Source organism: Gasterosteus aculeatus, chromosome 7, assembly GCF_964276395.1.
Source record: "Gasterosteus aculeatus chromosome 7, fGasAcu3.hap1.1, whole genome shotgun sequence".
Taxonomy (NCBI): Eukaryota; Metazoa; Chordata; class Actinopteri; order Perciformes; family Gasterosteidae; genus Gasterosteus; species Gasterosteus aculeatus.
The window spans coordinates 11,811,959-11,838,416 of NC_135694.1; the positions used below are offsets into that span (position 1 = coordinate 11,811,959).

The window sequence follows — 26,458 nt, forward strand, 5'->3', positions numbered from 1 at the left end:
TGGATCCTTTTGATAGAACTGCGCAGTGCAGGTGAAGGATGTGGCGGCACAGAGCAGGTGGAGGAAAACCCGCGGGACACAAGAGAGAAGAACTGGTCATGAAACCAAAAAATGAACAAAGAGACAGAAAGAGAAAGAAAGAAAAGACTGTTGAATGAGAAGTGGGGGTCCAGTTTAGAAAGGCTGGTTTATGCTGCAGCCAAGAAAATAATGTATTGCACCGATTGTAGGGTGTTAAGGGGTCTCTTTAGTTGGGACAGTGGAAACAAAAGGACCATGAAGTTTCCGGTGGCCATGTCAAAAGCATTGCAAGTAAACAGACAAAGACAACAGTGTTGCGTTTAGATCCCTGGTCCTCATGAAGTTGTTACATCTTTGCCAATTTGTTAAATTGACTTGCAAATAAATTCTTTGCTACTTGCTAAAATCCAAATCCTTTCATGTAATGATTTTTCACATGTCATTTATATTCACTCACACAAACACTTCAACCATTTGTTCTTGGCCCGGCTCCTCTGTCAAATTTTACAACCCATTGTGGCCCGAGAGTCAAAACGTTTGCCGACCCCTGATATAGACCTGTCCTAGGAGGGACATCTAATGGACAAGCAAGTACTGCAAGCTAGACTATTATGCAGTTTAGACACAACACAGCGCCTGAGAAGGGACGAAAATAGGTTTAACATGGCTAATGAATGTGACTAAAACTAGACTAAAATGGCCTTCTTTGAAGGATTAAAATGACTAAATGTGAATAAAACTAACACGCGTTTTTGTCTAAAGACTAAGACAATCAAAAATAGCTGCCAAAATTAACACTGATAGAAACCTAAACGCTGTACGGACTATGCACCATATGACGAAAAGTGAGAGTGAAAAGTGATTTGTTAGCAATAGACTGACGGGAGAAAGTGTCAATGCAGATGCTTGCTAGTCTGGATTTCTGCAGCTGCGATCTCATTTCTCTGCGGCTCTCGTCTATGTTCATAAACGGGTGAAAAGATTGTGTGTGTCGTGTGGTTCCCACCCTGAAGCACGGAGGAGGTGTGATGTGCGGTGCTTTCTGGTGATTCAAACCGTAAACCCACATGGACTCACTGATCAGGTACTGCTGTTGTACCATCAACAGTCTAAACATTACTTAGTCAAGTTAGACTTTTTATTTGTCCAGGTTCACACTGTGATATTTATAGCTACACAAAAACAATTTGATTGGGAGTCACGTTTAGTTTGTACTGCTAAAAACACTCAAATAAGAAATCCGTTCCATTCCCAATGAAGTCCCTTTCCTGCATCTTAGTTACAATGATCACCTCATGTAAAGTGAATCAATAATCCCAAGGAAAAAAGTTAAAAACCATAACTGTGCGTGTTTAAATATGAAGTGGGGGAAATGTAGGACTCCTTTCGTTTACTTTTTATAACAAAGCGTGAGACAGTAACGACAAAGCAAAGAGCATACAATGTATAAACCATGTACATATGCAAGGACAGCTGTGTTGAACTACTTCTTGCCGATAAATACTGGGTGACGTAAGAACGCAGTGCGGCAATACAGCCAAAAGAAAGAAAACACTCCTGGTAATCTGGGTTGCTGTACGGAGGGAACTAAACCCTGGAAATGTCCCTAGAGATTCAGTATCTTCTGTATTCATGGTGACTTTGCAGCGGTCCCGGTCGGCAACTTGCTATGAACGATTGGATCCGGAGGCGCCGTCCTCGTCGTCAGGCGGACAGGCGACAAAATCTGCCAACATGGACTCCATGGCGTCATCATCCATCTGAAGGACAGACAGACAGAGGGACAGCAACTGAGACGGGTGTAGACGGGTTCCATGCTGATGAGGGGACACGGACAAGCACTTTTTAAGGGGATTTATATGGCATCTTTGATGATTAAATAAAGGGAAGGCTTAGATGTTGGCGATCTCGGAAACTTTGCCTGCACTGTCCAGTAAAGTTACTGAATCGAATTCAAGTCACTGAATCGAATTGTTCTAAATTATCCCAGATCGTCCATGAATCGAATCGGCAACCATGAATCGCGATTTGAATCGAATCGTTGTTAAAATGAATCGTTACACCCCTACTTACTGGCTAACGGCTTAAAGCCAAAATATCCCCACGCCGCAGCTGAAGATTGCGGCTTTGAAACCAAGACCGTTTGGACTTGTTTATCCTAAACAGTCTAACTTTGATGTCATTAAAACACTACAGAACACAAACACTCCATAACACAGTGGGTTCACGGTGTCCGCTCTGTGTGTGTGGAAACGCTGACTGGGCGCAAAACTAAAATGTTGGTGACATTTATATTTAAAATGAAATATAATATATATTGCAGCACCGCTGGTGTCTGTGAGGTGATGGTATCCAGTCTTCTAAATTGCATTAGCATCGCAAATGACTGACCGGTGGCTCTACCTTTTTCTTCTCAGTGCCTCGGCCCGCCCCTTCCTCCTCCCTCTTCCTCTTCTGGCCCTTCGCCTCCTCTCCGTCACTCCCTCCTTCTTCCTCAGTCTCCTGCTGCTCTGCTTTGACTCCGTCTGTCTTCTCAGCGTCAGACGCCTCATCTAGCTCTTTTGGACTCGGCCCTGAAGAGGTGGAGGGAGCCTCTGCTGCAGAGTCTGCGTCTCTGACAGCAGCCGGCGGCTCCTCGTGATGAACAGGCGGCTGCTTTTCGCTCACACTGGCCTCCTGTGGCGCCTCCACTTGCTCCTGTGGACGTGAAGAGAGTCAGCTTTGGTTTTTTTGTAAAAATAATAGCTGTGTCCCTCTACTATTACCAGACCAAAAGCACAGACAATAGGGGCAGGTAGAGAAACACTCCCGTGGTATGGAGAAAGTCTTACTCACTGCACTATGGTTACAGCCCCCTGTCCCTCAGAGACAGATTGAGCAGTGAAGAGGAACAAGGGCTTGGACCTCTGCCCGATGTCAACCCGACACTTGTTCAGCTCCTCTGTAAGGGCCTTTGTTACCAACGTACACAATTCATGAAGAGAGACCGTGAAAAGTGTCAGGTACACCTGTCTGTCAAATCCTATTATGCATATGCAGGAGATATTTCCAAAAGCTTACAAAAATTTCTTTTTGGGGCCAAGAATCAACAACTGAAACGTTATGGATTCAGACCTCAATCTCAATCAATACATGTCTGACCTGCTGCTGCCTAACAAACCATGCGCACCCCTCAGGGCCTCTGGGACGAGTCTCCTTCCTGTTCCCAGAGTCAGAACCAGGAACTTCAGTTCCACATGCTCCACATAACAAATCTACAACAAACACCCAGAAAGCTGCACGTCTGCTGAGAATCTCAGTTGCTCCAAATTAACACTGAAGACTTTTCTGTTGCTGCTGCCTTTAACTGACAGATACTGTATTTTATTTAACTGACAGATACTGTATTTTTTTATTTCTCAAACAGCACTGCAACTTTTTCTATGTGTCAATTTTAATTTTTGAAATTTATTTTCTTTTGCCTTATGTGTCGATGCTTTAATTGTTTTATGTGAAACACTTTGAATGGCCTTGTTTTTGAAATGTGCTATACAAATAAATGTCCTCACCCTCTGGTCTCTTTCCTTTTTAGATTTTTACCTGTCAAGACTATTTATCACCAGCCTAATTCTCCAAAACAAAGGTTCAACTATAACCATATAGTATAAACTCAGCTCCGTTTAGTACACTGTAGCTCCTATTAGGATCTATTTTGATACCTCCTAACTCAATTACACTGATTATGGAGAGACACCCTTTACAACCCCCAATCTCTAAAGTTCTTTTCTATCTATCCCGGCTTAAACATTAACGCTTTCACTTTTTAGATTTTTAGACTAGTTTGACATTTTAATGAATAAACTGATGAGCTCAATCTTCTCATACAACTCTGCCTGAAATAAAGAAGATCTCCTGCAGGCCTCAAAGCACAGATTTTAAGGCCGTGGTACCAACCTGATCGGTTTCGACATCTTCTGGAGTTGCTTTCAGCTCAATCTCATTGGCTCCCTGCTCCCACAACCTCGCCCGCTCCTGCAGCCCTCCTTCTCCTTCTGATGCAGCTCTCCCTCCTTCCTCCTCGGTGTCCTCCCTCTCTTCCAGTGCCCCTCCGGTGACGCACAGGATTTGCGGCATGGTGGGGTCGTCCATCCGCTCGCTCTCATCCTCCTCCCCCACCTCGCGCGCCTCCTCCAGGACTCCGATGCTCTCCACCTTTGCCACCTTCATTCGGTCCTCTGCGAACAGCGATCTTTTTGTCTTGATCTCCTCGATCCCTCCTTCCGCTTCTCCCTGCACACTGAAACCAGCCAGCCCCTCTTCATCCACCGCTGCTCTGAGCACCTTTCCCCCCTCCAGGCCCACCTCTCCATCATTGTCCTCGCCTGCCTCCAGTGGAGGTATATCCCCATCCTCATCTTCCTCCTCCTCCTCTTCCTCCAACTCTTCTCCCTCCTCTTCTTCATAATTGTCATACTCCCCATCGTAGATTTCGTCTTCAGGGAAGTCGCTCACGTCCTCCTCTTCCTCCTCCTCCTCCTCTTCATCCATGCCTTCCTCCTCATCCAGATCTTCATCCTCATCCATGTCTTCCTCCTCTTCCTCCTCGTCGTCGGTGCTATTGATGTTGATGACGGCGGAGTCTTCGTTGCTGGCGGGCGGCGGCTGATGCCGTCCCTGCTGGCCCAGCTGATTCTGCAGCTGGTGCATCTGGAGCGGCAGCCCCATGGGACCGGGCTGTCCCGGCGCAGAGGGCTGCATCAGCATCTGCTGGAGCTGGGGCCTCCCAGGCAACGAGTCCCCCAGACCGCCCGGCGGAGCTGCAAGTGTGCTGGAGTTCAAAGGGGAAACCAGGGAGACCACGGAGGAGCTGGGAGGAGGGAAGGAGTTGATCGGCGTGGAGCTGGTGAGTAGAGGGGAGGAGGTGGCAAGGTCGTTGGGGAGCGAGACCCTGTCAATTGTGGTTGTGGTTGCTGTGGTGGGGACCATAGCGACGGAGTCTCCTCCCGCTAGTGTGACTGTAGCGCCTCCTGGTGCAGCAGACGTCATGTTGTGAGAGTTTGCTCCTGCTGCCGCCATCTCCTCCTGCTGGTTCTCCATGTTGAGCATCCCCGGGGGGACGATGACCACGCTGTCATCCGAGTCACTGGCCAGGGAGATCTCCACATCCTCCGCTTCCTCCCTGTCGTAGCGGACGAACACCGGCCTCTGCCCCTCTGGGAGGCCCAGCGCGGCAGGGTCCTGCTGGTGGGACAGGAGCATGTCTCCTGGAGCGGGCGCCTGGCCTGGCAGCCCCGGCACCAGGGAGAGGTGGTTCTCCAGAGAACCCAGCAGGGAAGCGGGCCCCAGGCCAAGGGAATGGCGGGTGGGGAAAGGAGGACCGGGGACGGGGCCCCCGAGAAGCGTCGGCAGAGTGAGTCCACTGGTAGGCCCCTGGGAGGAAGGGAGAACTGGAGCAGCTGGGCTGGGCTTCAGAGTGAGGGGGGGCAAGGGAAGGGCAATGGAGTGAGTGCGGGGGTGGAGGAGGGAGTTGCAGACGGTGAGAGCCTCGCTGCAGAATGTGGAGACCTGAGAGGGGAAGAGACTCATTACAAACAGCTGAAACATAGTACATGACATTTCAATCAGGCCTTTGACAAGTTTCATAACAATCTACTGTGTATTAGAAGTATATTTACAGTATTCGTGCGTCAATCACTTTAATGTTGTAGCAGCTAACGGCTAAAGAGGATATATTTTTTAGGGCTGTCAAAGTTAACTAAATATTTTAATGGAGCTTTGTTGCCTATTTGCGTTGACCCCTGACACAAAACCGTCAAAAAGTGAGATTATCATTTAAATCTATTGACAGCGTTAATAAAAACTGCTACCTGTACCACTCAGCAGTGTCTTCCTCAGCGCATTTACCTTGAGGTTGTGGTCGTTGCGTCCGGTGCTGAGAATGGACACAGCACAGGTCAGAGGAGGAGGCCAACAGGGCGACGGGACCAGGACCAGAGCCAGTAATAACCTTTAGGATCCACAAGAACAAAACAGATATGAGCCCGTCTACACAGCAGACAACAAGTGTTCATCTTTCTCACCTCCTGCTTAATGTTTTCTAATGCACCTTCTTGAACAGGTGTACAGTCAAATTCAAATCACATGGTCTGTCTGCCAAGAGCTCATTTGGTCACCTTTTTATATAATCAAAAAGTGCAATGTTGTTGACCAGCCACCTGAACTCAATCCAAATGATCCCAGAGAGCACTTATCAGTCATTCATTTAGAAATGTAGCGTTCCCCAAACAAGTTTGGGGGATTTTCTTTGACAGACATTCTGTCAGATGTTAATCAAACGCTCTGGGAAAAGGAAAAACTAATTATGGCTGATCGTAGGAATGTAACGAGTCTGTCCGATCATTTCATTCCCAAACGGCTATCTTATTAGCTGTGAGCTCTAAACGGTAGTAATGTTTTTTACTTTCTTAATAATGATGTTTAGGGGTGTGGCTTTGGCCTGAAGGGCTTTCAGTTGGGCCAATTTTCTAAATTGATCAACTTGCATCCCGATCGTATGACCATGTGCTTGCTGCATATCGTCAGCACAAAACAAATCAATATTAAAAAATCAGAAGCGAGGGAACCGTCACAACTATTCCGCACATTCTTTACTCGGATGACTCGCACTGATTTAGTCAGCTAGGGCTGCTTTTCATTGAAATTAAATGTGTCCGTTAGCAAGCAAGGATCGCTAATTAGCATTTGTTTTCTGTTAGTCCCCCGCCGCCAACCGTGCCCGCGTAATGTGATTTGATTTGGGTTTTTCGATCTACCGCCACTGCCTTGGCAATTGACCTAATGGGCACCGCTGCGCTAGATACTTTCATTGGAAGAGAGCTGATATTTTTCAGTCTTTCACACCATTGCTAGTTTCTCAAGATCAGCAACCCACCGTTTAAATAAACCGTTACTAATCGTAATAATGAACCGAACACCTTTTATTTCCATTAAAGTAATACCAGAAACCAGAGAAGTATAGTACCTGTACAGCTCCCGTCGGGGGAGAGCGCTGCTGTACTGCCCACTGACGCACCCTGCAGATTCACATGACGTGCTGCTGCTGGACTGCTGCTGCTGCAGACGCACACACAGCGGGAGCACAACGTCGTGGAGACGCTGCAAGGGGGGAAAAAAGACAAAGAATGAATGCTTTTTGACAAAAAAAGAACGAGCCGTCCACTGAGCGAGGGGGTTTCTTGATGACATTTACCTTGTGTATATCATCTTTCAGCAGCGTACCGCTCGTCAGGATAATTTGCCTCAGTGCTGTAAAGAGAAGGAATCAGTGTGCTCACACAGATATGAAGAGAACCACCAGGCCATTACAAAGTCACAGTACAGGAGGAGATCAAAGCAGGGCAGCATCTCACCACTGAGGGCTGAAAGGCAAGTATCCTGATTAGCCAGAAGGTCTCCTTTTCTCTGCAGCGATGGGCCGACGGAGTCGGCTATGACTAAAGATTTTGTTCTCCGTGGGCCGGGCTTCCCCCCCGGGACCGCGTCTGCCGACAGTCCCGCCCGGAGCTGCAGGACGGGACAACAGAGACAGAGCTGAGGACAACACTTTCACACGTGTAAAATACTTGTTCCCCATGGCCTTTACAAGCCAATGTTAGAGTTGACGGTGGTTAAATACAGGTCTTCTGTCACTAAGAGTCAATAACAGCAGCAACAAAGACAGGACGTTTGGTGACGTTGAGTGAGCTCTCCTGGTTTAGATTCTGTCAGTGTTCATCGTCTAGGAGGTTCGTAACCACCTTTCCAAAACATACGGATCCACTGATTAAAACCAGTAAGATCCAGACGGGCATCGTCTAAAACCGCACAATTTAAAACCAGCAAGAAAATTTCTGGCAATGAAGTTTGAAACAATTAGATAATTCAATAACCTATGTGACCCACACATAGGTCTTCTGGTTTCTTTGATATTCGAATGCAGGAAAGTTAAAACGCGAAACCTGAAGCTTTCACCGTTCAAAGTAACTACTGGGTAACCAACCTTGACAGACTCTGCACCTGGTGTGATGTCACTGAGTAGGTGAGCGAAGAGGAGTTCGGAGTGGCCGGGGCTTCCCTGGAGGATGCTGGCGGAGGCTCCGGCCGCCTGCACCCACAGCTCTAAGGTCCTGTACACGGAGACCCGCACCGAGCTGAAGGACGAAGAGGACACGCTTGAGGAACAGGGCGCAAGTTGCAAAACATACCCACAATCCTCTACTGACTTACCTGTAGGCTCTCTGCTGTCCCAAACTGGCTTCAGGTGGAGGAGTCCAGGCAGACAGGGTTTGAGAGAACAGCCTCTGTAGAACAGCAGCGTACTGGACCATGCTGCCACGCACACTGCAACACACGCACAGTGTCGGCATCGCAACTGTGACAACATACATACGGAAGTGTGTTTGTGCACATCAGTACTCACGCTGTGATAAGAGCTGATAAGACCTCCAGTGTGTTGGTGTGTATGGCGGGCAAGACGAGCAACCTTACACTTCCATCGCCTGTTAAATTCTGACAGACAAACATGCGCACACACAATATTGTTTACTTGCATGTGCTCAGTCTGGATTTCATTCATGCATTTAGTTCTTCAGCATGTATCAAGACATAAGAGGATCTTGCATCCCCATTGTGCAATACTTAGTGTGTGTGTGTGTGTGTGTGTGTGTGTGCTCTCACTATGCTCTTGGCGCTGACAGCGAGGACTCGGCACACAAGGTTGAGTATCGGTCGGACAGGCAAACGGACGGGGGATGCTGGATCCACCCTGCAAGGCGATTAAAAGAGACAGCTCAAGCATTGTTTTTGCAGTTTGGGAGAAGTATCTCCTTAAAAGGTTTTGTGTGAGCGTGGGTCTGTGTGGTACCTAAGTGTGTGTTTGAGCGCCAGGCAGATAGCAGTGTATCGGTGCTGGAGCTGCATCAGCAGCAGAGGATCCGACTGGTCGAGGTGAGGAAAAGCCAGCTCCACACCCGGGCCTTCATACTGCACCGCCCCATCTGTCCCGACAAGGAGCACAACACACATGTAGAGGAGACATCCACCCGCGGGCTCCGGCGGCTAAACGCTACCAGGAGCAGTGAACCACTTGTGTGCGCCAGTGTTGGACAAACATTCAGGTTTCACTGTGTGAGCGACAAAGAGCTTTAAGAGACAAACAAAAAGCAAAGGGTTCATTATTCTACTGAAAAGGGACAGTTCACCCTAGAATTAAAAGTGTTTACTTTCCACTCCTATTTAGAGCTAAAAATATCCATCTGGATTGTTTCCGAATAGAGGTGCCTGCCTTTGTTTTAGTGCGACGTAACTGTATCACATGGAGTGTATTGCTCAAAGTGCCAAAGAATTGAATGTGAAAATCTCTACAGCCACGTGTCTCCCCAGAAATCATGACCTGGTTGCTCAAGAAAACCCATTTACTTTGAGGTGAGCAGTTTGATACAGGAAACATTTTCTTCGTACAGAATTACATCTGCCAACCGCATCAGTGCCGTAGGAAACACACAACAACTAGAAGTTAATGAACATAAATGGAGTACTAGTTGAGCGTAGCCATTAGTATTAGGTAGCAATAAACTATGAAAACCAAAATTGTTTTGAGGTGCTGTCTAGTCCTTCCTGAGAGAAGGCAGACATCTCTACGAGTGACATCTCCAAAACCAAGTAATCAACCAAAACTATCAAGACTGATAAATTGCATTACAGCTAAGGGGGAGAATTATTTTGGGTGTGCTGTCCCTTTAAGCGCCTGGCTCTTCTTCAAAGATTCTAGTGTGTACCTGTTTCAGAGCCCTGGTAGAGCTGAGCCAGCATCGCATTGGCTGAGGCCAGCAGGCAGTGAATCTGATTGGTCCAGCCCTCAGCTTTGCCAGCACCCACACCTCTGTCCAGCAGACCCCCCAGAGAGGGCAGGCGGCCATAACACATGCAGGCCATCTGCCAGAAGGACAACGAGGTGGAGTTTAAAAAGAGAAAAAGAAAAAACAGTACAAGTAGAGCTTTTTAAAACGATTTAGTCAAAAACACCAGCTGTGAGAATCAAATACCTCTTGTGTTTTCTTGTTGGTGTTGTCCATTTTGGAGTGGAAATAAGCTCGCAGTTTGTCCTGGCGGGAAAAAAAAGGACCTTTTTAGAGTTTTACCCCCGCAGAGTTGCTACATTCAGAAACAAATTTGAGCTGACTTCTTCCTTGTGGCGTCCATCTTTTTTTGCGCCTTACCCTGAGGGATCCGCAGGCTCTGGGGTAGAAGGTCATGCAGGCCGTCATCCCCTCCATGGCTGCCAGCTCACACTGACATCACAAGAGGAGCAAAGGTAGCTAATAGCACAGCTGCTTCAACTGATCACTGTCAAATCACTTCTTGATTTATCTCCCACAGGTAAAAAATAATGGAAATCTAATGCTGGCAGTGTGTGTGTGTGTGTGTGTGTGTGTGTGTGTGTGTGTGTGTGTGTGTGTGTGTGTGTGTGTGTGTACACCGTGCTACTCACGACAGTAGTGACTAGAGCGGGAATCTGTGGAGGTTAAAGGTTTTTGACGACGTTCTGTAGCGACCTTACCTCGGCCTTGAGGCCCAGCAGAGACGTCAGGATGCCCAGGATGGAGTTGAGGCCAACGTCCCTGGCCAGCTCAGGCAGCTGGGACGAGTACTGCAGCAGGTCCTTCAGAATGTTCACCGCCAGCTGGATGGTCTGCACGGGAGCCTGAGACTGAAAAGCAGAAAAACGGGGAGGCGGTCAGGTTTTTACGGAGAGACACAATTAGGGCGTTTAAAGACGAGGACGAGTGGCGGCGCGCTATAGAAATCATACCTGTATGACCTGCTGCAGGGAGCGCAGCCAGGTGACACAGTGCTGCTGGAAGAGCTCACTGGAGCTGTCCTTAACCAGCATGGAGAGCAGGCAAAGCCCCTCAAACCTGCACACATACAAAGTGATGATGTCTCCAGGGTACCACGAGCAGCACATTTGTGTTATTTCGTAATCACTTTCATAAGGTTTTAAAATGATACTGATATATGGCCCTTGAATGTTCAAAACCATTGAACATTCAAACTTTCCGGTCTTGAATGTAGAAGAAAATCACACTAGATTGTACAGTAAAATATGGCAGATGACATGTGGTAAATTCACTCCTGAAAACGGAAAATGCTATTGGATGTGTGTGTGTGTATGTAGTTTTGAACCAATAAGAACGTTTTTAACATGATCTAATGTGATTTTGCTTAGAAACAGTCTTGTATTTGTTTTCATATAAACATTTTGATCTTCAACATCCACTCTGATGATTAGAGTAGTTTAATCTGACCCTGCACCTAATGCTGGGTCAGATTATTAATCACATTAAGTTATGTTTAGACAAAACTGATATCAAAAGATATTAAAAAAAATCTGTTGGAGGTTATTTCATCCCTGTAAACCGCAGGTGGAAGTATTATTCCCATTGTAGGTAATTAACCTACACCCATTGGAGCAGTGCCATTTTGTATCCTTGCCAAATGATGTCACTTTACTTTAATGTTTGACGTAGATCATCAGTATATTGAAACGTATATGATTTAAATTTTTCTGCCAATATTTCCTAACACTTAAGTGATATTTTTGATGAGCAATCATGAGCCATACAAATGTCCTTGGAGACACACAGTAAGATGCTTTGGTGCTCACACTGAAGCTCTGAAACAGAGCATCAAAAAAATGTGAACGACACAGAGCCCAAAATAGGAATTAAAAAGCTACAATGTCTTCAGAAATGGTCCTTCAGGGAGAAAGAAGGGATGGCAAATCAGTAGACGGTGTTGACCATTTTAAAATATTCTTTAAAATCTGTTTTTCAGGTCTTCAAAAAGTCCCATACGCCTTGGCGTGAATATGGTTTGTATTTTATGTAGTTTTTGCCGCCCGATAGATTTACTTTACTAATTACGTTAGTTGTATTGCTGGACACAACGGAAAATGTCATTGATAAGATAACGGAATACAAAACCTTTAGAAATGACTCAAATATTATAGACTCATGTTCAGTGTCAATTACTTTTTGCCATGCTCGATTTATCGTGCTTGTCATTTTCTCACCTGGTCTTGCTCGAGCCCAGTTTGGCGTTACCGAAACCCACGAGACCCCCGACGGCCCCCGCGCCCTGCAGAGACAAACACAGGTGATTAAAACGAGCATGCCTCCGCTATTAGATACTAACACCGAACCGCTGCTGCATTCTCTCCAGATGTGAGCTCAGCGAACAAAAAGCAGAGGCGCGTAGCACGCGACGGCGTCGCATATGCGGCTAACAGGTAACTAGCCACAGAGCTAACGCGCTCCTCTACCTGCGTCTGGAACACGCCATGTTCTCTGTAGTTGGCCAACAGGGCGGGTAGATACTCGGGACGCTGCTCTTTCAGAACCGACACCAAGCCCTCTGTGAGTCGCATAGCAGATGGACCACGCAGCCAAGCCGATGTAGCCATCTTGCCTCGCTACCAAGAGGGACGTCACAAGAGCGCGACGACGTGACGTCGATTTAGAGAGTTCTTTGTTGACGTGCAGCTCCGGCTGCTCAGCCCCCCTCCCGCCGCGGTCCTTTACTTGTGGGCAAGTTAAAGAACATTTGCTCCTGTCCTACACCGAGCTGCTCTCTCCGGGACAATAACGCGCGGGATAATACCGCGTGGACTACGGTGGCCCTCGTCGTTGGGGAGCTGCAGCTGGTCGCCGTCGCCGGCTCGTTCATGGCGAATGAGCGGCTAAGAGCTCTGGAGGATGTGGAGAAGGAGATAGCGACGATCCTGCAGTGCGCCGGTGAGGACTCCACACGGCCTTTTAAAAGCTAAAATACAAAGTGTACATCGGGCCTCTATTCAACACGGGGACACGTGTATGAAATGTGTGCGTAACTAATCATGTTGTGGGCATTATTGAAAACGACACGTCTTCAATGAAGCTGACCACGTTGTTGTGCTTGTGTGCAGGTAACATCGTGCTGGAGCTGTCCAAAGACAAACACAACGCCAGCCTGCTGGACAGACAGCTGGTCCAGTTCCAGGGCTCCGTCAACCGAGTGGAGAGCGAACTGAGCGGCCAGATCCGGTACCTCACACAGGTCAGAGAGCAAGTGCTGCTGGTTCAAACACAAGATGGTGTCGCCTCGATTGAAGACATTAGCTTCAAAGGTGATTTTTTGGGGGGGAGATTTCACATATTAGTCTTGTCATTTTTCTGCAGGTAGCCACCGGACAGCCTCATGAGGGTTCCACCTATTCTGCTCGGAAGGACTGTCAGATGGCACTGAACAGAGCCGAGTACGCCAAGGTCAAACTGGGAGAACTGGGACGAACCTGTGAAGTTATGCTGGAACAACAACAGCAGCAGCAGCAGCAGCAACAGCAGCAGCAGACATGAGAGCAGAGGGGCATTCACTGCAGCATTTCACCCAAATCACTGTATTTGCCACCAGCCCGTAACAATATTTTATTGATCCTTTTCAATTTTTATTAACGTTGCATTTCTGGGTATATGTTTTTGTTTCTTAGGGGATTTCTTCTCTATTCACGTGCATATGTAGACTGTGTTACATTTCTTCAAATACAAAGAAACGGATACCAAACGTTTCAGCATATCCACCTCTTGCTAGGCTGCAGGTCCTCCCTGGACACCATACAGGGGTGAATGTTATCAGAGAGAATGAAAACAATATTGTTTGTTTGCATTCTTCAGTTGTCTGGAATAAAAAGCAATGTAAAAAAATACACTGCAAAGTACTCTTGGACGGTCATTTGAAGTGCTCTGACGAGGTCGTGCAAGCTGCTTCTCCTTTTAAAGGCCTTTTAGACACCTAAAATATCTATTCCAGTGTAGGTGCATAATAAATATATATATATAGGTTGAATTGATGTGATGTATTTACAGTATAGAACAGCGGTTCCCAAACTCAAGAATGCCGCGGCCCACTTTGAAATCTAAAAATCTTTTGCAGCCCACCCAAACCTCTAATCACAACTCTGATCAAAACATAAACTAGGGATGATTAAATGACCTTAAGAATTTAACCGATTAAAAATGTATTAACTGACAATGTATGTTTTGTAAACCATTTTCTCCGGAGCTCATATATATTTACTTTAATACTACAAGAGGGCGCCCCGTTTGGCAGCGCCTTTTGTTGAATAACGACAGGCGGACAAGAGCAGCCGTTTGGAGCGAGAGCCTTATTGTTTTTTTAATCTGTTTGTTTAAATTGTTTGTGCTTCATCAATTAATGTTTCACATAACTAATGTGCCGCTAGAATTGTTCAAATAATTCTTTAACTGAGAAATTCATTTCAAACTTTTCAAAATTAAAAACATTTAAATGTATTTATTGTAAATGACCTGTCGCGGCCCACCAGTGGGCCCACACTTTGGGAATCGCTGGTATAGAACATTTCCGCGCTTTAATTTTGCCGTCAGGCGAGGAACTGAAGCCATAGTTAGTCCAGCCATGCGCTCTGCAATGCCACAAGACTCCTCTTACAAAACCAGCCATTCTACGACACAGAACATGACGCTGCTTTGTTAGTTACTGTTATTTTTTGGATTTGGGGAGTCTGAACGAACGCTTAACACAGTAGCCAATGGAGCCAGCAGAAGACCAACCACTCTGCTCTGATAGACTCCTATGACACAAACTGAAATTACATAAACTGAAATGCGACCTATCGATCAAAAGGTTGTCTGTTTCTGGTGTATAAAATACATCCACAGGAGTATATTACTTGTCTGTTAACTACTGTAGTTATACACTGTCTGTGGGGAAGTACCTCACACAACCAGACTATCCAATTTTCTCAGTCAGCATATACATCATGTCAATGTGTCTGAAATGGAACAACCACCTTGATGATTGTGTCATAGTTCCAACCCAGGCCAAATGGACAGGAACCGATTTGTTCTTCCCACAAATCTGTTAACAAGGGTCTTTTGTCCCGTAAACCTCAGTGACTATGCTCAACTGTCCTCATTGTCCTTCCAGTCGGTCTGCACACTTGTATATCTGGTTTTGTTTTCCTGGCTCATTAATTAATGAAGCATCCAGATGTTTACAATTTACTGAACTTTGTATAACATGACAAAAGCTGTTGAAATGACAAAAACCACACCACTCCATTTTAAGGATTATTTGTTCAATTTATTGAGTAAATCAGTCTTATTGGAGTTGTATCTTTCACTTACAAAGCTCACATTTACATCGTAATAGGAAAAAAGACAAGTAAAAATGTTTCTAATAAAATGAAGATTGGCCAATAAGCATTGAGAAATTAAATGGCACCCTTGTATGACGTAGAAACATGGTGACTTTATAGTGCTAGCACTGATGAGACAATATTGCGTAAAGGGGCCTACAGAAGAATTAGATCCTTTACTTGGTAGAATTACCAAATTCAAAATGTGACCTAAAGGGTAACCTAAACATTTCCCCACATTCTAGTCTCTAGGTGACTAATGGGGACAAGAATTTTTTTTAATTGGAACACTATTGAGAGACAAACCTGTCCGATTGTCATTGTGTCCAACAGTCTCGTTCTGAAATCTCACATTGCTCCACGTAAGTCATTTTTACACAAACTTGGAAGAATAGGGGCCAGGTAAAAAATGAAGTTACCCGTTAAGTAAGTGGGATCTTCCTAAATAACCATGTTTCAACAGGATCATAGAATATTAGGGAATTCTCTTTCATTTGAGAAATATCTACAAGCATTTTAATGTTGTAGTTTGTGGAGGCAATTTGAGTTACTTTGTACTACTAGGTAGATTAGTGGTGTAATAATGCATCATATTTTATGTACAGTACCAGTCAACGGTTTGGACACACGTTCTCGTTGAATTGAATGAGAATGTGTGTCCAAACCTCTGATTGGCACTGTATAATGTTTAATAAATGTAGTGGAGTAAAAATGGCAGTATTTGCCTCTGAAACGTAGAGGAGTAGAAGTATAAAGTCACAGAAAATGAAAATACTAGTAAATCACAAGTACTGGAGTAAATGTACTTACGTTCCACCACTGATGACATTGCACACCAAAGCCAGAATGAAACAATTCCTGGCTGTCCAACACACTAAAAACCAGTTTTAATCATTTTAGTTCACCCTACAGATATTAGATGAAATACCAAAAATAACTGTAAAAATAAAAGCATTCTTGTTGATTAAACGATACCCTCTAGTTTGATCTACTAGGACAAATCAATAGGAAGCAGTAAAGGTTAGAGGGCCCCCTGAAACATTCAGCTGACCTATCATCAATACAAAAATACAACTTTTATAACTTTGTTTTAACTTGTTAGAATTATAATTCCTGAATCACAGCAGCATGTTTAATACTGATATCAGCAGAACAACGCAAGCAGCAGCCCTTCCTGCAACCACCTCTCACTCAGGCCTCCACTTCTTAAACTCACGGTCGTTGCCCAAGTCAGGCCATCTCCTCCTTTTTATCCGAGTATACCAGCAGTGTGAGGTACAAGTAGAAGCCTACAGAGAATAAATGGATAAATTAAAACGTGGCAAAACTCAGGAGGCCGTCTTCACGACTTCTTCTTCTTCTTCTTCTTCTCGGGTTCTCGAGGGTCGAGGCGTCCTGTGTGTTTCACTCAGACGGGGGACTCCGCTAACAAAAGGGGTCACCCTCATCCTTTATCCCCGTCAGGCCCAGGCGAGCGAAGTCTTCAAAGACAAAGTCATCGACCTGAGGCGAAGTGCTACGAGAGAAAAGATGTCCCACGATTACTATTAGAGGGACGTCACCCAGCACGCACTTACGTGTACACAGAGGACAGCGTTTGATCATTCAATGGCCTGTGGGGCAAAGTGCAGAATTCACCAGCAACGTCTCATTACACAAATGATGAGCCAGTTACTGAGAACTGAACAAACACCAGAACAATCTAGATGTAATATTAGCAACATATGTGAAAGCAGAAACTGGTGTTTGTGGTTAACTGTCCCTCGATGGCCGAGGTAAAGCTCATCTCTCGCACGCACGCACGCACACACACACACACTTACTTCATCTCAAACTCAATGAGGTTTGTATCCACTGTAGCATCGACCTCTGGAGCGACTAGAAAAACGAATACATTAAGTGATTAAATTCTAACAGAGCAGCACTAATAGCTGTCATGAGGTGTGTGTGTGTGTGTGTGTGTGCGTCCTACCGGACTCTGATTGAGAGCTGGACTGGTCTGAAGGTTTGGGATGCATCAGGACAAACGGGAGTTCCACAGCTACATCCCTACACACACAGACACACAAACATGCATGAGAAAAATCTTTGTTAACATCTACCACATTTGAATATTGCTATTTTTTCTTTTTACTAAAAAGTTGATACTCCTCCGTAAAAAAATAAAGTGTTAGAATATCACTCCACTGACGTGTCCTTACAGTCCGAATGAATGCAGCCGGACCAGAGGTGTCCTTTTTCTGATTCCACACAATCGGCCCAGCACAATGCTTACATCCCCCACAAAGCTTAGGAAGGGTCACCTACCCACCACGAGACACCACCAGTTTCACTTTGACTCTGTAGGAAACCAGAATCCCCATCATCTCCTTGTTGGTTCCCTCCTTCACTCTGCAGGACACATGCAAGGAGGTATGAGAAGAACAACGGCTGCAGCCGTGAGCTTTATTGCACGGAAAGGGAGCCTTTTCTGTTGGACACAGGTGTGTGTATCTGGGTGTGTACATGGTGCTAGAGGCCAGGTTGGTGTCTTCATGCTTTAGCTTTCCATCCAGGGCCAGGCCTCTCTTTTCCCTGTTGGTGCCCAGCATGGGGGTCAGAGTGTAGACTTGGCAGGAGGTGGAGCTCGGAGAGACCTGGTCACTGAGGTTGGGGGTTAAAAGGTCAGGGAGAGGGGCACAGAGGAAATGTAAAAGAGTTAAGTCGGTCTATGGCTAGATGCTGAATGCTTGCAATAAAACTAAATGAGTATTTTTGCATGAAAGAACATTACTGCATAGAACATGGCATGTAAAAATCTTCAGTTGCAAATCATTTAGTGCTATCTGCATACTATTTAAATCAACTATTATTTACATGCTTAATAGATTGCAAAGTGAAAAAGACATCAAATGGATGCCTGTGGAACCCAATTGTCAATGTTGAGAAGTGCCAACATACTTGTGTTGGTTAGATGGCATGGATGAAATCCTAAATTAATCTACTGGACAAGGAACCAGGGGCCCAAACTTTCAGGGCCACTGTGGCCTTCGCCTACAAAATGCCACTCAAACAGCCTCATAACATCCAGGAATAGAAACATAAGCCTACTGGCAGCTGCAAAGACATACAAAGACTCACAATAACCATCATATGTTGAGAAAACACCAGGAAGACACACAAAACAACTACTAAGAAAAAACAAAGCGATTATAAAAGACTCAAAGTTACTGAAAACAACTTCAACGAGACACAAAGCACATAAAGAGAGAAGAACTCACTCTGCTTCCACCTGGGCCACGGAGCACTTGTACTGAGCAGTGGAGAACAGACAGATGTCGGCGTACTGACGGACTGAGAGGAGGAGAGGAGAGTTATTTTAACCCGCATTCGTCTTCAGTGTCAGAGCAGAGTAGGATCACAGTAGACGCAGATCCAAATAAGCATCACTTGTTGTCTCAGGAGGTGAAAATGTTCATTGACAATAAAGAGTAAGTTTCTCAGGGCGGCGGGATTTACCGGATACCTTCACCCTCTTCACGCTCTTGGTGGAGTTGTTGGTGACGTGGACGTTGACGCTGATGGGCTCACCGTGGTAGTACAGCTGGAGAGAAACCGAGACTTAGCGGTGTGTGTGTGTGTGTGTGTGTGAGAGAGAGAGAGAGAGATTGTACCAGCCATCAAATAGCACATGAAGGGGTGCGAGTGTGTCACCTCCTTATCCAGCGAGGCCTCTAGGTGCAGAGATCTGTCGGACATCAGGAAGCTGCGGCTGGTCTCCGCCATTGGCTGTGGACCCGGCTTCTCCGGAGCGTACTGAACCTTCCGGATCAGCAGTTGCACAGAGTTCCTGCAGGAACAAAGCACGCGAAAAGGAGAACGTTGCTTCTTAGGGCGCCAAGCTGTATTGGTCGTGGGGACGGTTAGTTTGGTTGAGGTCTCAGGGGTGTGAATGCGTTAAACCTCTGGTGGATCTTCTCCTCTGCGGTCTTAGCACAGAAGGCGCGGAGCTCGTAGTCCACACCGCACGCCTTCCCCGTGTCCTCAGCGCCGGGCTGGAGGGTTACTGAGCAAGGCAGGTTCTGGGGGATCTGACACAAGGTCAAACAAGGTGAGACAGTGCTAAACGTATTCTAAAAGAAAGGTTTCTGTAGTCACAATATTGATTAACTGCAAAACATCCATCGCATGGATTCTTTTTCACCAGGCTCACTGCTAAATCTAAAAATAAATACAAATCATCCACTAAACCTCCTCCAGCCAAGATAACTTTTTTTTTTTTATTATATGAAAAGAATAATTTTACAGGTTAATTGGTGGCTTGTAATGCATTTAGGGCACAGGAGGTACATCTTATCTTCTAAATTGCAGGTGAATTTTAATTTCTCTATTTGCAATTTAAACATATGCATACAGTGAGTGCGTTCTGAATCTAGATGTGTTTTAAATCAGGGGTAATGTAATATAAATATGTAAATAATGCTTTTAGTCCTTCACAGGACTCGGGGTAGTGGTGCACTTCAGCCTCGTGTGGCCAAAATGTGTATGACGACAACAAACAACCCTTTATTTCCCTGGTTGTCAACAATAAACACCAGAGAGAAAACAATTTAGTTCAGTTGAGATCAGTGCTGAATTTGATAAATCCTTGACTGAAGGATTGCGGCATCAAGTCAGTATTAGGTGCTCGGATTGAATCCAAATAAAATCAATGTGGAAGTAGATAGGCAGCTCAATGTCAGGATCATGAATTGTTCACAATTGCAGGCACACAGCTGTGTGCACTTGAGGCCAAAGCGACAGCCTTTGCATCTCCCACGTCATTCAGGTTTGCACCCACATTTTGTCAGTTGTTGACAGCTCTGAGCAGTTGGCAGGAGTGTCGTCCACGCTACTTGCCAAATTTCCCCCACACTTGGCAGGGCTCTCTGTATGCAGTTGTCATACAGTTGCTTTGTCCCAGATGCAGACAGCTTGGGAAGTAGCAAATAGCATCATAGGACTTCTACTTCTGAGCAAAGAAGTCAAGTCTTCATCAAGCCCATCAGCATGCCATGCACTCCTTTTACCTTTACCACAAAGGCCGATAAAACATCACAGCCGGTGTGAAAGAAAAGATGTTTCAGGGCCCATATGCACCAATATGTCAAGAACAGGTCACCACTCGATAAGACTTAACCAAATCGACCAAATTCAATCCACAATTCTTCTAAGCACACATTCAGGAGAGTCTGAAAATCCCTGACTGCGAGAACAAGTATGTCGGTATCACAGGCCTTGACCAACACGGATTTGATCTGTTGCTCAACTTCATGCAGGAAGATTCTGCTGTCAGCCTCTTGATCTTTGCAAGGACATAAGGACAAGGACATAGGCCATAAAGAAAACATGAATCCACTTTGCTTCTTTCCTGAAGCAAACATGTTCCCCTTTGGTCAGACTCACAACATTCTCTAGACACAATGGCACAATTCTGTTGGCCAGAAACTGACACAGCTCAGTCCTGTTGTCATTATCTCACAGAAAGATGATTGGAGAATCATGTGGTACTTTAGTTTTGTCTGTCACTCTGCGTCTACCTCCTCTGTCTTGTTTTGACCTTGTTTTGATCGAAAAATAGCAGCCACATAGAATTTTTAGCAGCACCATTGAATTTCCTGTGCCAAAATAAATACATTTTGATGATTAGCTCAACAAAAGACCTTGGTGTTTCTAAAAGACTAGTACTTAACATTATTCTTGCCATATTTGGTGCTTCTATCACCAAGGAAACAATTCTCGTGGAATATTGACTTAATCTGCTGGACTATTCCACAACGTTCCCCCTCTTTCTACGTACAACTTCACTTTTCATGGACTCTTTAGCACCAACACAAACAGAAACAATAGCATCTTTGAAAATAGTGTTGTTTATCCTCCTTTTCTTGTCATTTGCACAAGTCGCCTGTAGCAGCAGCTCCCGGTGCATTGTGGGTACAACGGCGTGTGCTCTTACAGTGAAGTGAAAGGGGTAGGCATGCTGACCCAGCTTCTTCAGCAGCCGCTCCTGCAGGCGGCTCGGAGGCGTCTTGGTCTCCTGCAGAGGAGGGAAGGCCTGCACCGTGCTGACGTACAGGTCCTTCCGAAAGGAGAGGCCCAGGACGTCCAGGTCCTCCCGGCCGTAACGGAACGCACAGGTCAGAGTCACAAACACTGAGGGGAGACGTCCATTAAAAAGGAGGGTCACTCAGGCGCTCCCTTACTTTGTGTCCATCCTCTGGTTTTCTTACCTTTTCTATCTTTCAGATACTCGTGGTCGACAAGGAGCACTCCGTCTAGAGGACACACACGCACGACACCTCAGCTGTCATGTTGAACCAGACAGATCAAGACATCGTGGGTGTACGTGTCACTCAAGAAATGGAGTTGTGTGTGTATGTGGGAAGAAAATGAGTTGACATGGTGTTTATGATACTTAAGCCCCAATTCAGAGGCGGTTTTTAAACTAAACACATCTTAGAGGCGCAACAAAATTCCCGCCGTTTGCAGCCTTCAGCGTCTGGTGTCCAATTGAGGTTAGGTGTCACAGCTATTATTATAAACTCTGAATAGAGAAACATAGGTATTTTGAGGGTAAGATACTCACTATGATGCATGTGTGTGGATTTGAACTCACCAACTGGATCTACTTGGTCCAAGTGATCAACAAAGTCTCGCTTCCCCAGATAAACAGTGAGCTGAGGAAAGAAGAGAGAGCAATTAGGATAAAACAGGACAAGATAGAGGAAGAATTATTGATGAAGAAAACTACTTTTGTGCGCGCGCACACACACACACACACACACACACACACACACACACACACACACACACACACACACACACACACACACACACACACACACACACACACACACACACACACACACACACACACATATCCTACCTTGCAGTTGGGGCTGGACTTCTTAAAGACTCTGTTAAAAGAGATGGAGAGCATATTTTGTAAACAAAGAGTGTGTACGTGTGTGTGTATGTGAGATGCATTAACCAATTGATATCAGCAGCCTTGGCGAAGCCAAACACATTTGTAGCAGCCCTGAGTTTGCAAATGTCCCCTGAAGTTATTCAAACAGTTGCAGATGTGATTGAGCGGGCGCTGCTTCACGGCCCCTTTGAAAGGACTCCGTGGTCCCATCGCGGTGTGAGCTCAGTAACATTGTGGGGATTATTCAAGAAGGAAGCTTTCCATGGGAATTAACAAGAATAAAATAGAAATTCACATTCTGTCAACTCAAGGCTTCAAATCGGCAGACCACAAACCAATGGATGACGTCACGACGGCGCTGTGCACTTTTGAGCACAACACATCACAAGCGCTGGTCACATGACCAACGATAGTCTATGTCCATATTGCCTTTCAAAGTAATCATTTAGGCCTGGTTAGTGTCCTGGATTCACAACAACAAGCTGTTAGTGTTGGATCTCATTACACTCCAATACACACTGATGCCACTGTATATTCACGTCACATTTCCTGTCCTTCACTCACACTCTCTCACACACACACACTTGCGTAAACAAAAAGAGAGCAGCAGCCACGGCTCACTGTACAATGAACTGAAGGACAGAACGTCCCAAAAAACGACAATTATGTGCTGAAAACTGATCCTCGGTGGCACTTCCTCTCAGCAGCCTCTATATGTGTAGAAGGATAAAGCGGATACAACTGCAGCATGGCGTTTGTGGCCCGATTAGATTACAGTACAGGCCACGGATCTTTCGGATCCGGAGGGAGGAATCAATCATCGCGATGGAAAAATCACAATATCACTTAACGAGAAACAATGGCGGAAAACCTTTTTAGAGGAACACACTCCAGGAACAATTGAGGACGCATTTTAAGGAAGTCCACTCCACCCTCTGATATCAACAAATAGAAATATTGTTTTTACAGGACCTTTAGAAGGCATTTCAACAGGCTTTAACTTGCACAATAAATCGTTACAAACGTTTTCACTTTGCACAATTTGTCTGAATCATTTTCTGAAGACATTTGAGGCAATGAAGTGTCTCGGTTCTTATTGTATCAAAGCTTCCTGTTTAACAGTTTAATCAAATTTGTGCATTGCGATTGGCAGACCTCATTGGCATAAAATTGAGGTTTATTAGACTGATTATGCAAATTCAGATACGGCGAATGGTCGGGCAACCTCGGCGAGCCACATCTCGTGGCCGGGATCTGTCGCTCTCTGCATAGAGAATGAAAAGCATCTGCTGACTTCTTATAGGTCAACGGGATCAGTGGATCTCCACCTGGAGCTTCCTGACCCGGCCTGCAAGTTTTGCTTCATAAAACAAAGCAAACATCAAAAAAAATGAACAAGCTGTAAATACATTTGAGTCTCATCGGGCTAATTATGATACGCTTTGATGCTGGTTTTACTCAATCTGAGCTTGTGGGAGTAACAGAGGATGTCAAATTGGTAGTTGGTCACTCCCATCACAGCCTCACGTCGTAGTTTAGGGGTTGAATATATGCAAACTGTGCAGACATAGCTCTGCAGAGTGGAAGAGATTTCCGGCAGTTGAAGCCGGTGAAAAGCAAAGCCAAGAGAAACAAGCCGTGTCTGTGCTGGAGCTCAACAGGAAGAGGGTGAAGGGTAGTGAAGGAAAGTGTACGCCGGTAATGCGTATGCCAGTAATTAATTTATGCCTATGAACTGTTGCGACAGATCAGCCAATCAGTCCATGTGCACGACCACAAAAAGCACAAAACTGTGGCTTTGTCATTTCCGCTCTTGCACAAGACGTTTGTTACTGGCTCACGATCAAAGCTGTCGTTAAGTCCATTTGGGAAGCCATGTCAGCGTGAAGTTTATGCACACTGCAGCAGTTTGAAGAACATTAGTCGGAATGTGCTTGCGTTCACATACTGAGGACATACAACGGGTGCAAGGAGCAAAATCCACATCCTGATCATCAACAGAAATGTCCATCACTTCCTCAACAGAGAACACGTGAACCCCTTCCTGTCAACCGCTTATCCAAGGGGAAAAAAACCCACACGCAATCATCATAAAACTCAACTCAGTCGGCCATGAGGTCAGTACTGAGGACAGAATCTAACACACAAGATGTCCACACTCACAAAAGTAACCTCTACAAATGTCTCCAGTCCCAAAGAGAATTACATGAAAACCAAAAAAATCAAGTCTCGCCAGATTTGACAGATTATGAAATTATCCTTCAAATTCAAGTCAATATATTTTGGATAGCCCCAAATCACAAATTGGCATCAGGGGGCTTTACCATCTGCACACATGAGACCCACCCAGGAAAAATAAATCATCTAAATTAGATTAGAAGCTAACATGAAGCTTCAGTAGTTTGGTTTTCGGAGAAACACCTTTAATCTCAAATGATTTGATATTATTTAAATTGTAAATCATGTCAAGACTCTTATGACAAACAATCAGTGTCAGATTTCACTAATTGCGCAGAGCAGGACGCACGTTTATTGGGCGGAACGACGGAAACGCGCCGTGACGCCGGACGTTCATTTCTGCCTCTGGCGGCCCCTGGTGGTGCTTTACACTAAAAAACCGTTAAAAAAAACAACTGTCAAATTCTGCTTCTTCTGCACCTTCTGGCATCGCCATGTCTCCCTCGTTTATTTTCATAATTGAGACCTCTGCATCGACAGTGTGCGTCTTCCTCAGACAGTCTGGAGACAACCGACCTCCCGTCGGGGTTCGACTCCTCCGATGTGCCAATAATGACACATAATAGCAGAGTAGCCACATTTTAGCCAATTCTGGATGCTACCAGTGAGCTAACGCGATGCCAAGTCCACCTGCACCTCGTAAAAGCGTGCGAACGGCAAACAAATAGCGTCGTCACACACCTGTCCGGTTTAACAAAGTTTGACATCTTTGTTGTGTCTTGTAGCCTCGTGTCAGCCATATGCGAGCCAACACGTCGTCTTCGTAAAAGTGTAATCGATTATTAGCCCGGTAGAAGGCAGCTGTGGCTGCAGTCTTCCCCCCCCCCGATACGCTTCCTTTTCTCCCAAAAGGAAGTTGCGCCAGACCCCTTAAAAAATGCCATTTAATGGCACATTTGACGCCGCCTGTGCTGCGAGTCCAACGGAGGCGCTGCGCGCTGCAACGGGGCTTGGACACGACTTCCAACTTCTTCGTATTTTGGACATTCAATCTTCAATTCGGCCTTACAAGCGATCGATATTCATCGATGAATAGCTTTTAAAAATCCAAGTCCTCTGAAATGCAGAGAGTTGCAGAGTCACGTGAGCCAGGTCCGTTTTAAAAAAAAAGGATGCAGTTCCCTTTCCTCCTCCCGAGTAGCTTCGTCTTCCCCACATCGTGACTGAACCCCACGCCGACTGCACGGTGGTCTTACCTGGTCCCGGCTCTGTCCCCCATGTCCTCCGCGCTGAGTGGACGGTGGGTGTGATAAGCGCTGGTCTGAGGTCTGTCTGCTCCCGTGTGTCCGCTGCTGCTGCTGCTGCTGCGGACAGATTTTTGGACAAATTCAGCCCGTTTCCGTAGTTGGTTGATAAACCACGCCCACCTGCAGCGTGACGGACACCTCGCAGTCCCCCGATGGACTTCTATTCACCTGCTGTCGGGCACATAATAGTAATAGTAACGGCAGTGATCAACAGTGTTGATGTTCCACATCGATTCATTGATGAGGTCGGCTCAAAATATCTTGTGTAGTCCTTTACTGAAGTGCCATCACCACGACGCCAAACCACAATAGAGCTCCATTTAAAGTCCTTCTCGAATAGACTCACAGAGGTGTCATCAGTGCGTGTGAGTGAATGAAACGTGTAAAACTGCCTTGAGATTGAGATCGTCTTATCTGTCTCTCTGTCCATTGTCCAACTGTCTGCTGCTATGCACTAATCGCCAAGTCAAATTCCTTGTATGTCTGACATATTTTGGTAATAATATTTTTATATTATGTTTTATTTTTATCTGAAAAGTAGTAACTATAGCCCCAAAAAGTGGAGTTAAAATACCCAATACTATCTCCTTTCAAGTGTAGTGCAATAGATTTAGCAGTAGCAGAAAAATGAAATAGCATAAAGTAAAAACACTTCAGGATTGTATTAACTTAGTCTCTGACTTTGTCTCAAATGACATCTACGTCCCTTTCAACCACTGACTAACAGCGGAGCCGACTGCAGTTCTGTTAACAACTGAATTCAAAGCCCCCCTC

At 45.5% G+C, this 26,458-nt stretch overlaps 3 protein-coding genes across 7 annotated transcripts; 1 reads left to right on the plus strand and 2 right to left on the minus strand.

Annotated features, from left to right (window-relative positions):
* Window positions 1-1,145: 1,145 nt before the first annotated feature.
* On the minus strand, window positions 1,146-12,536 carry pelp1 (proline, glutamate and leucine rich protein 1). Of its 2 annotated transcripts, none has more exons than XM_040181762.2 (19): window positions 12,362-12,536; window positions 12,113-12,177; window positions 10,850-10,955; window positions 10,598-10,747; window positions 10,257-10,328; window positions 10,083-10,142; window positions 9,816-9,972; window positions 8,903-9,035; window positions 8,716-8,803; window positions 8,459-8,547; window positions 8,266-8,379; window positions 8,039-8,189; window positions 7,410-7,563; window positions 7,250-7,305; window positions 7,022-7,155; window positions 5,905-6,007; window positions 3,955-5,565; window positions 2,425-2,718; window positions 1,146-1,781 (listed from the first exon to the last, which is right to left on the minus strand). In XM_040181762.2, exons 1-19 carry the CDS (start codon window positions 12,500-12,502, stop codon window positions 1,689-1,691), a joined length of 3,771 nt encoding a protein of 1,256 aa, XP_040037696.2. In that variant the 5' UTR covers window positions 12,503-12,536; the 3' UTR covers window positions 1,146-1,688. The 2 variants fall into 2 exon arrangements, with proteins under 2 accessions (XP_040037696.2, XP_040037695.2); XM_040181761.2 differs by having other exon boundaries at window positions 2,413-2,718.
* On the plus strand, window positions 12,373-15,312 carry med11 (mediator complex subunit 11). Its single transcript, XM_040181763.2, has 3 exons — window positions 12,373-12,833; window positions 13,004-13,134; window positions 13,257-15,312. The coding sequence occupies exons 1-3, from the start codon at window positions 12,764-12,766 to the stop codon at window positions 13,431-13,433; spliced, it is 378 nt and encodes a 125-aa protein (XP_040037697.2). The 5' UTR covers window positions 12,373-12,763; the 3' UTR covers window positions 13,434-15,312.
* On the minus strand, window positions 15,177-25,793 carry LOC120822191 (arrestin red cell). 4 transcript variants are annotated; one of them, XM_040181649.2, is made up of 14 exons: window positions 25,634-25,793; window positions 22,158-22,188; window positions 21,888-21,948; window positions 21,502-21,546; window positions 21,228-21,424; window positions 19,196-19,323; window positions 18,947-19,082; window positions 18,752-18,836; window positions 18,514-18,586; window positions 17,759-17,896; window positions 17,561-17,644; window positions 17,226-17,302; window positions 17,077-17,131; window positions 15,177-16,769 (listed from the first exon to the last, which is right to left on the minus strand). In XM_040181649.2, the coding sequence occupies exons 1-14, from the start codon at window positions 25,654-25,656 to the stop codon at window positions 16,679-16,681; spliced, it is 1,224 nt and encodes a 407-aa protein (XP_040037583.2). In that variant the 5' UTR covers window positions 25,657-25,793; the 3' UTR covers window positions 15,177-16,678. The 4 variants fall into 4 exon arrangements, with proteins under 4 accessions (XP_040037583.2, XP_040037582.2, XP_077961861.1 ...); XM_040181648.2 differs by lacking the exon at window positions 25,634-25,793 and adding an exon at window positions 25,119-25,603; XM_078105735.1 differs by having other exon boundaries at window positions 17,561-17,896.
* Window positions 25,794-26,458: the final 665 nt, after the last annotated feature.

Bases quoted from the DNA above. Each gene is read 5' to 3' on its own strand.
- LOC120822191 (XM_078105734.1), bottom strand. From the start codon at position 25,177: ATGGCTGACACGAGGCTACAAGACACAACAAAGATGTCAAACTTTGTT. The intron at 21,425-21,501 runs GTAAGAAAACCA...GTCTCCCCTCAG, and splicing joins GTATCTGAAAGATAGAAAAG to TGTTTGTGACTCTGACCTGT. The intron at 17,132-17,225 runs GTAGGACGCACA...TCGTTTTTCTAG, and splicing joins CAGCTCTCAATCAGAGTCCG to TCGCTCCAGAGGTCGATGCT.
- med11 (XM_040181763.2), top strand. From the start codon at position 12,764: ATGGCGAATGAGCGGCTAAGAGCTCTGGAGGATGTGGAGAAGGAGATA. The intron at 12,834-13,003 runs GTGAGGACTCCA...GCTTGTGTGCAG, and splicing joins GACGATCCTGCAGTGCGCCG to GTAACATCGTGCTGGAGCTG. The intron at 13,135-13,256 runs GTCAGAGAGCAA...ATTTTTCTGCAG, and splicing joins AGATCCGGTACCTCACACAG to GTAGCCACCGGACAGCCTCA.
- pelp1 (XM_040181761.2), bottom strand. From the start codon at position 12,502: ATGGCTACATCGGCTTGGCTGCGTGGTCCATCTGCTATGCGACTCACA. The intron at 12,178-12,361 runs GTAGAGGAGCGC...TTGTCTCTGCAG, and splicing joins ATGGCGTGTTCCAGACGCAG to GGCGCGGGGGCCGTCGGGGG. The intron at 1,782-2,412 runs GTCAGTCATTTG...TCTGTCCTTCAG, and splicing joins AGAAAAAGGTAGAGCCACCG to ATGGATGATGACGCCATGGA.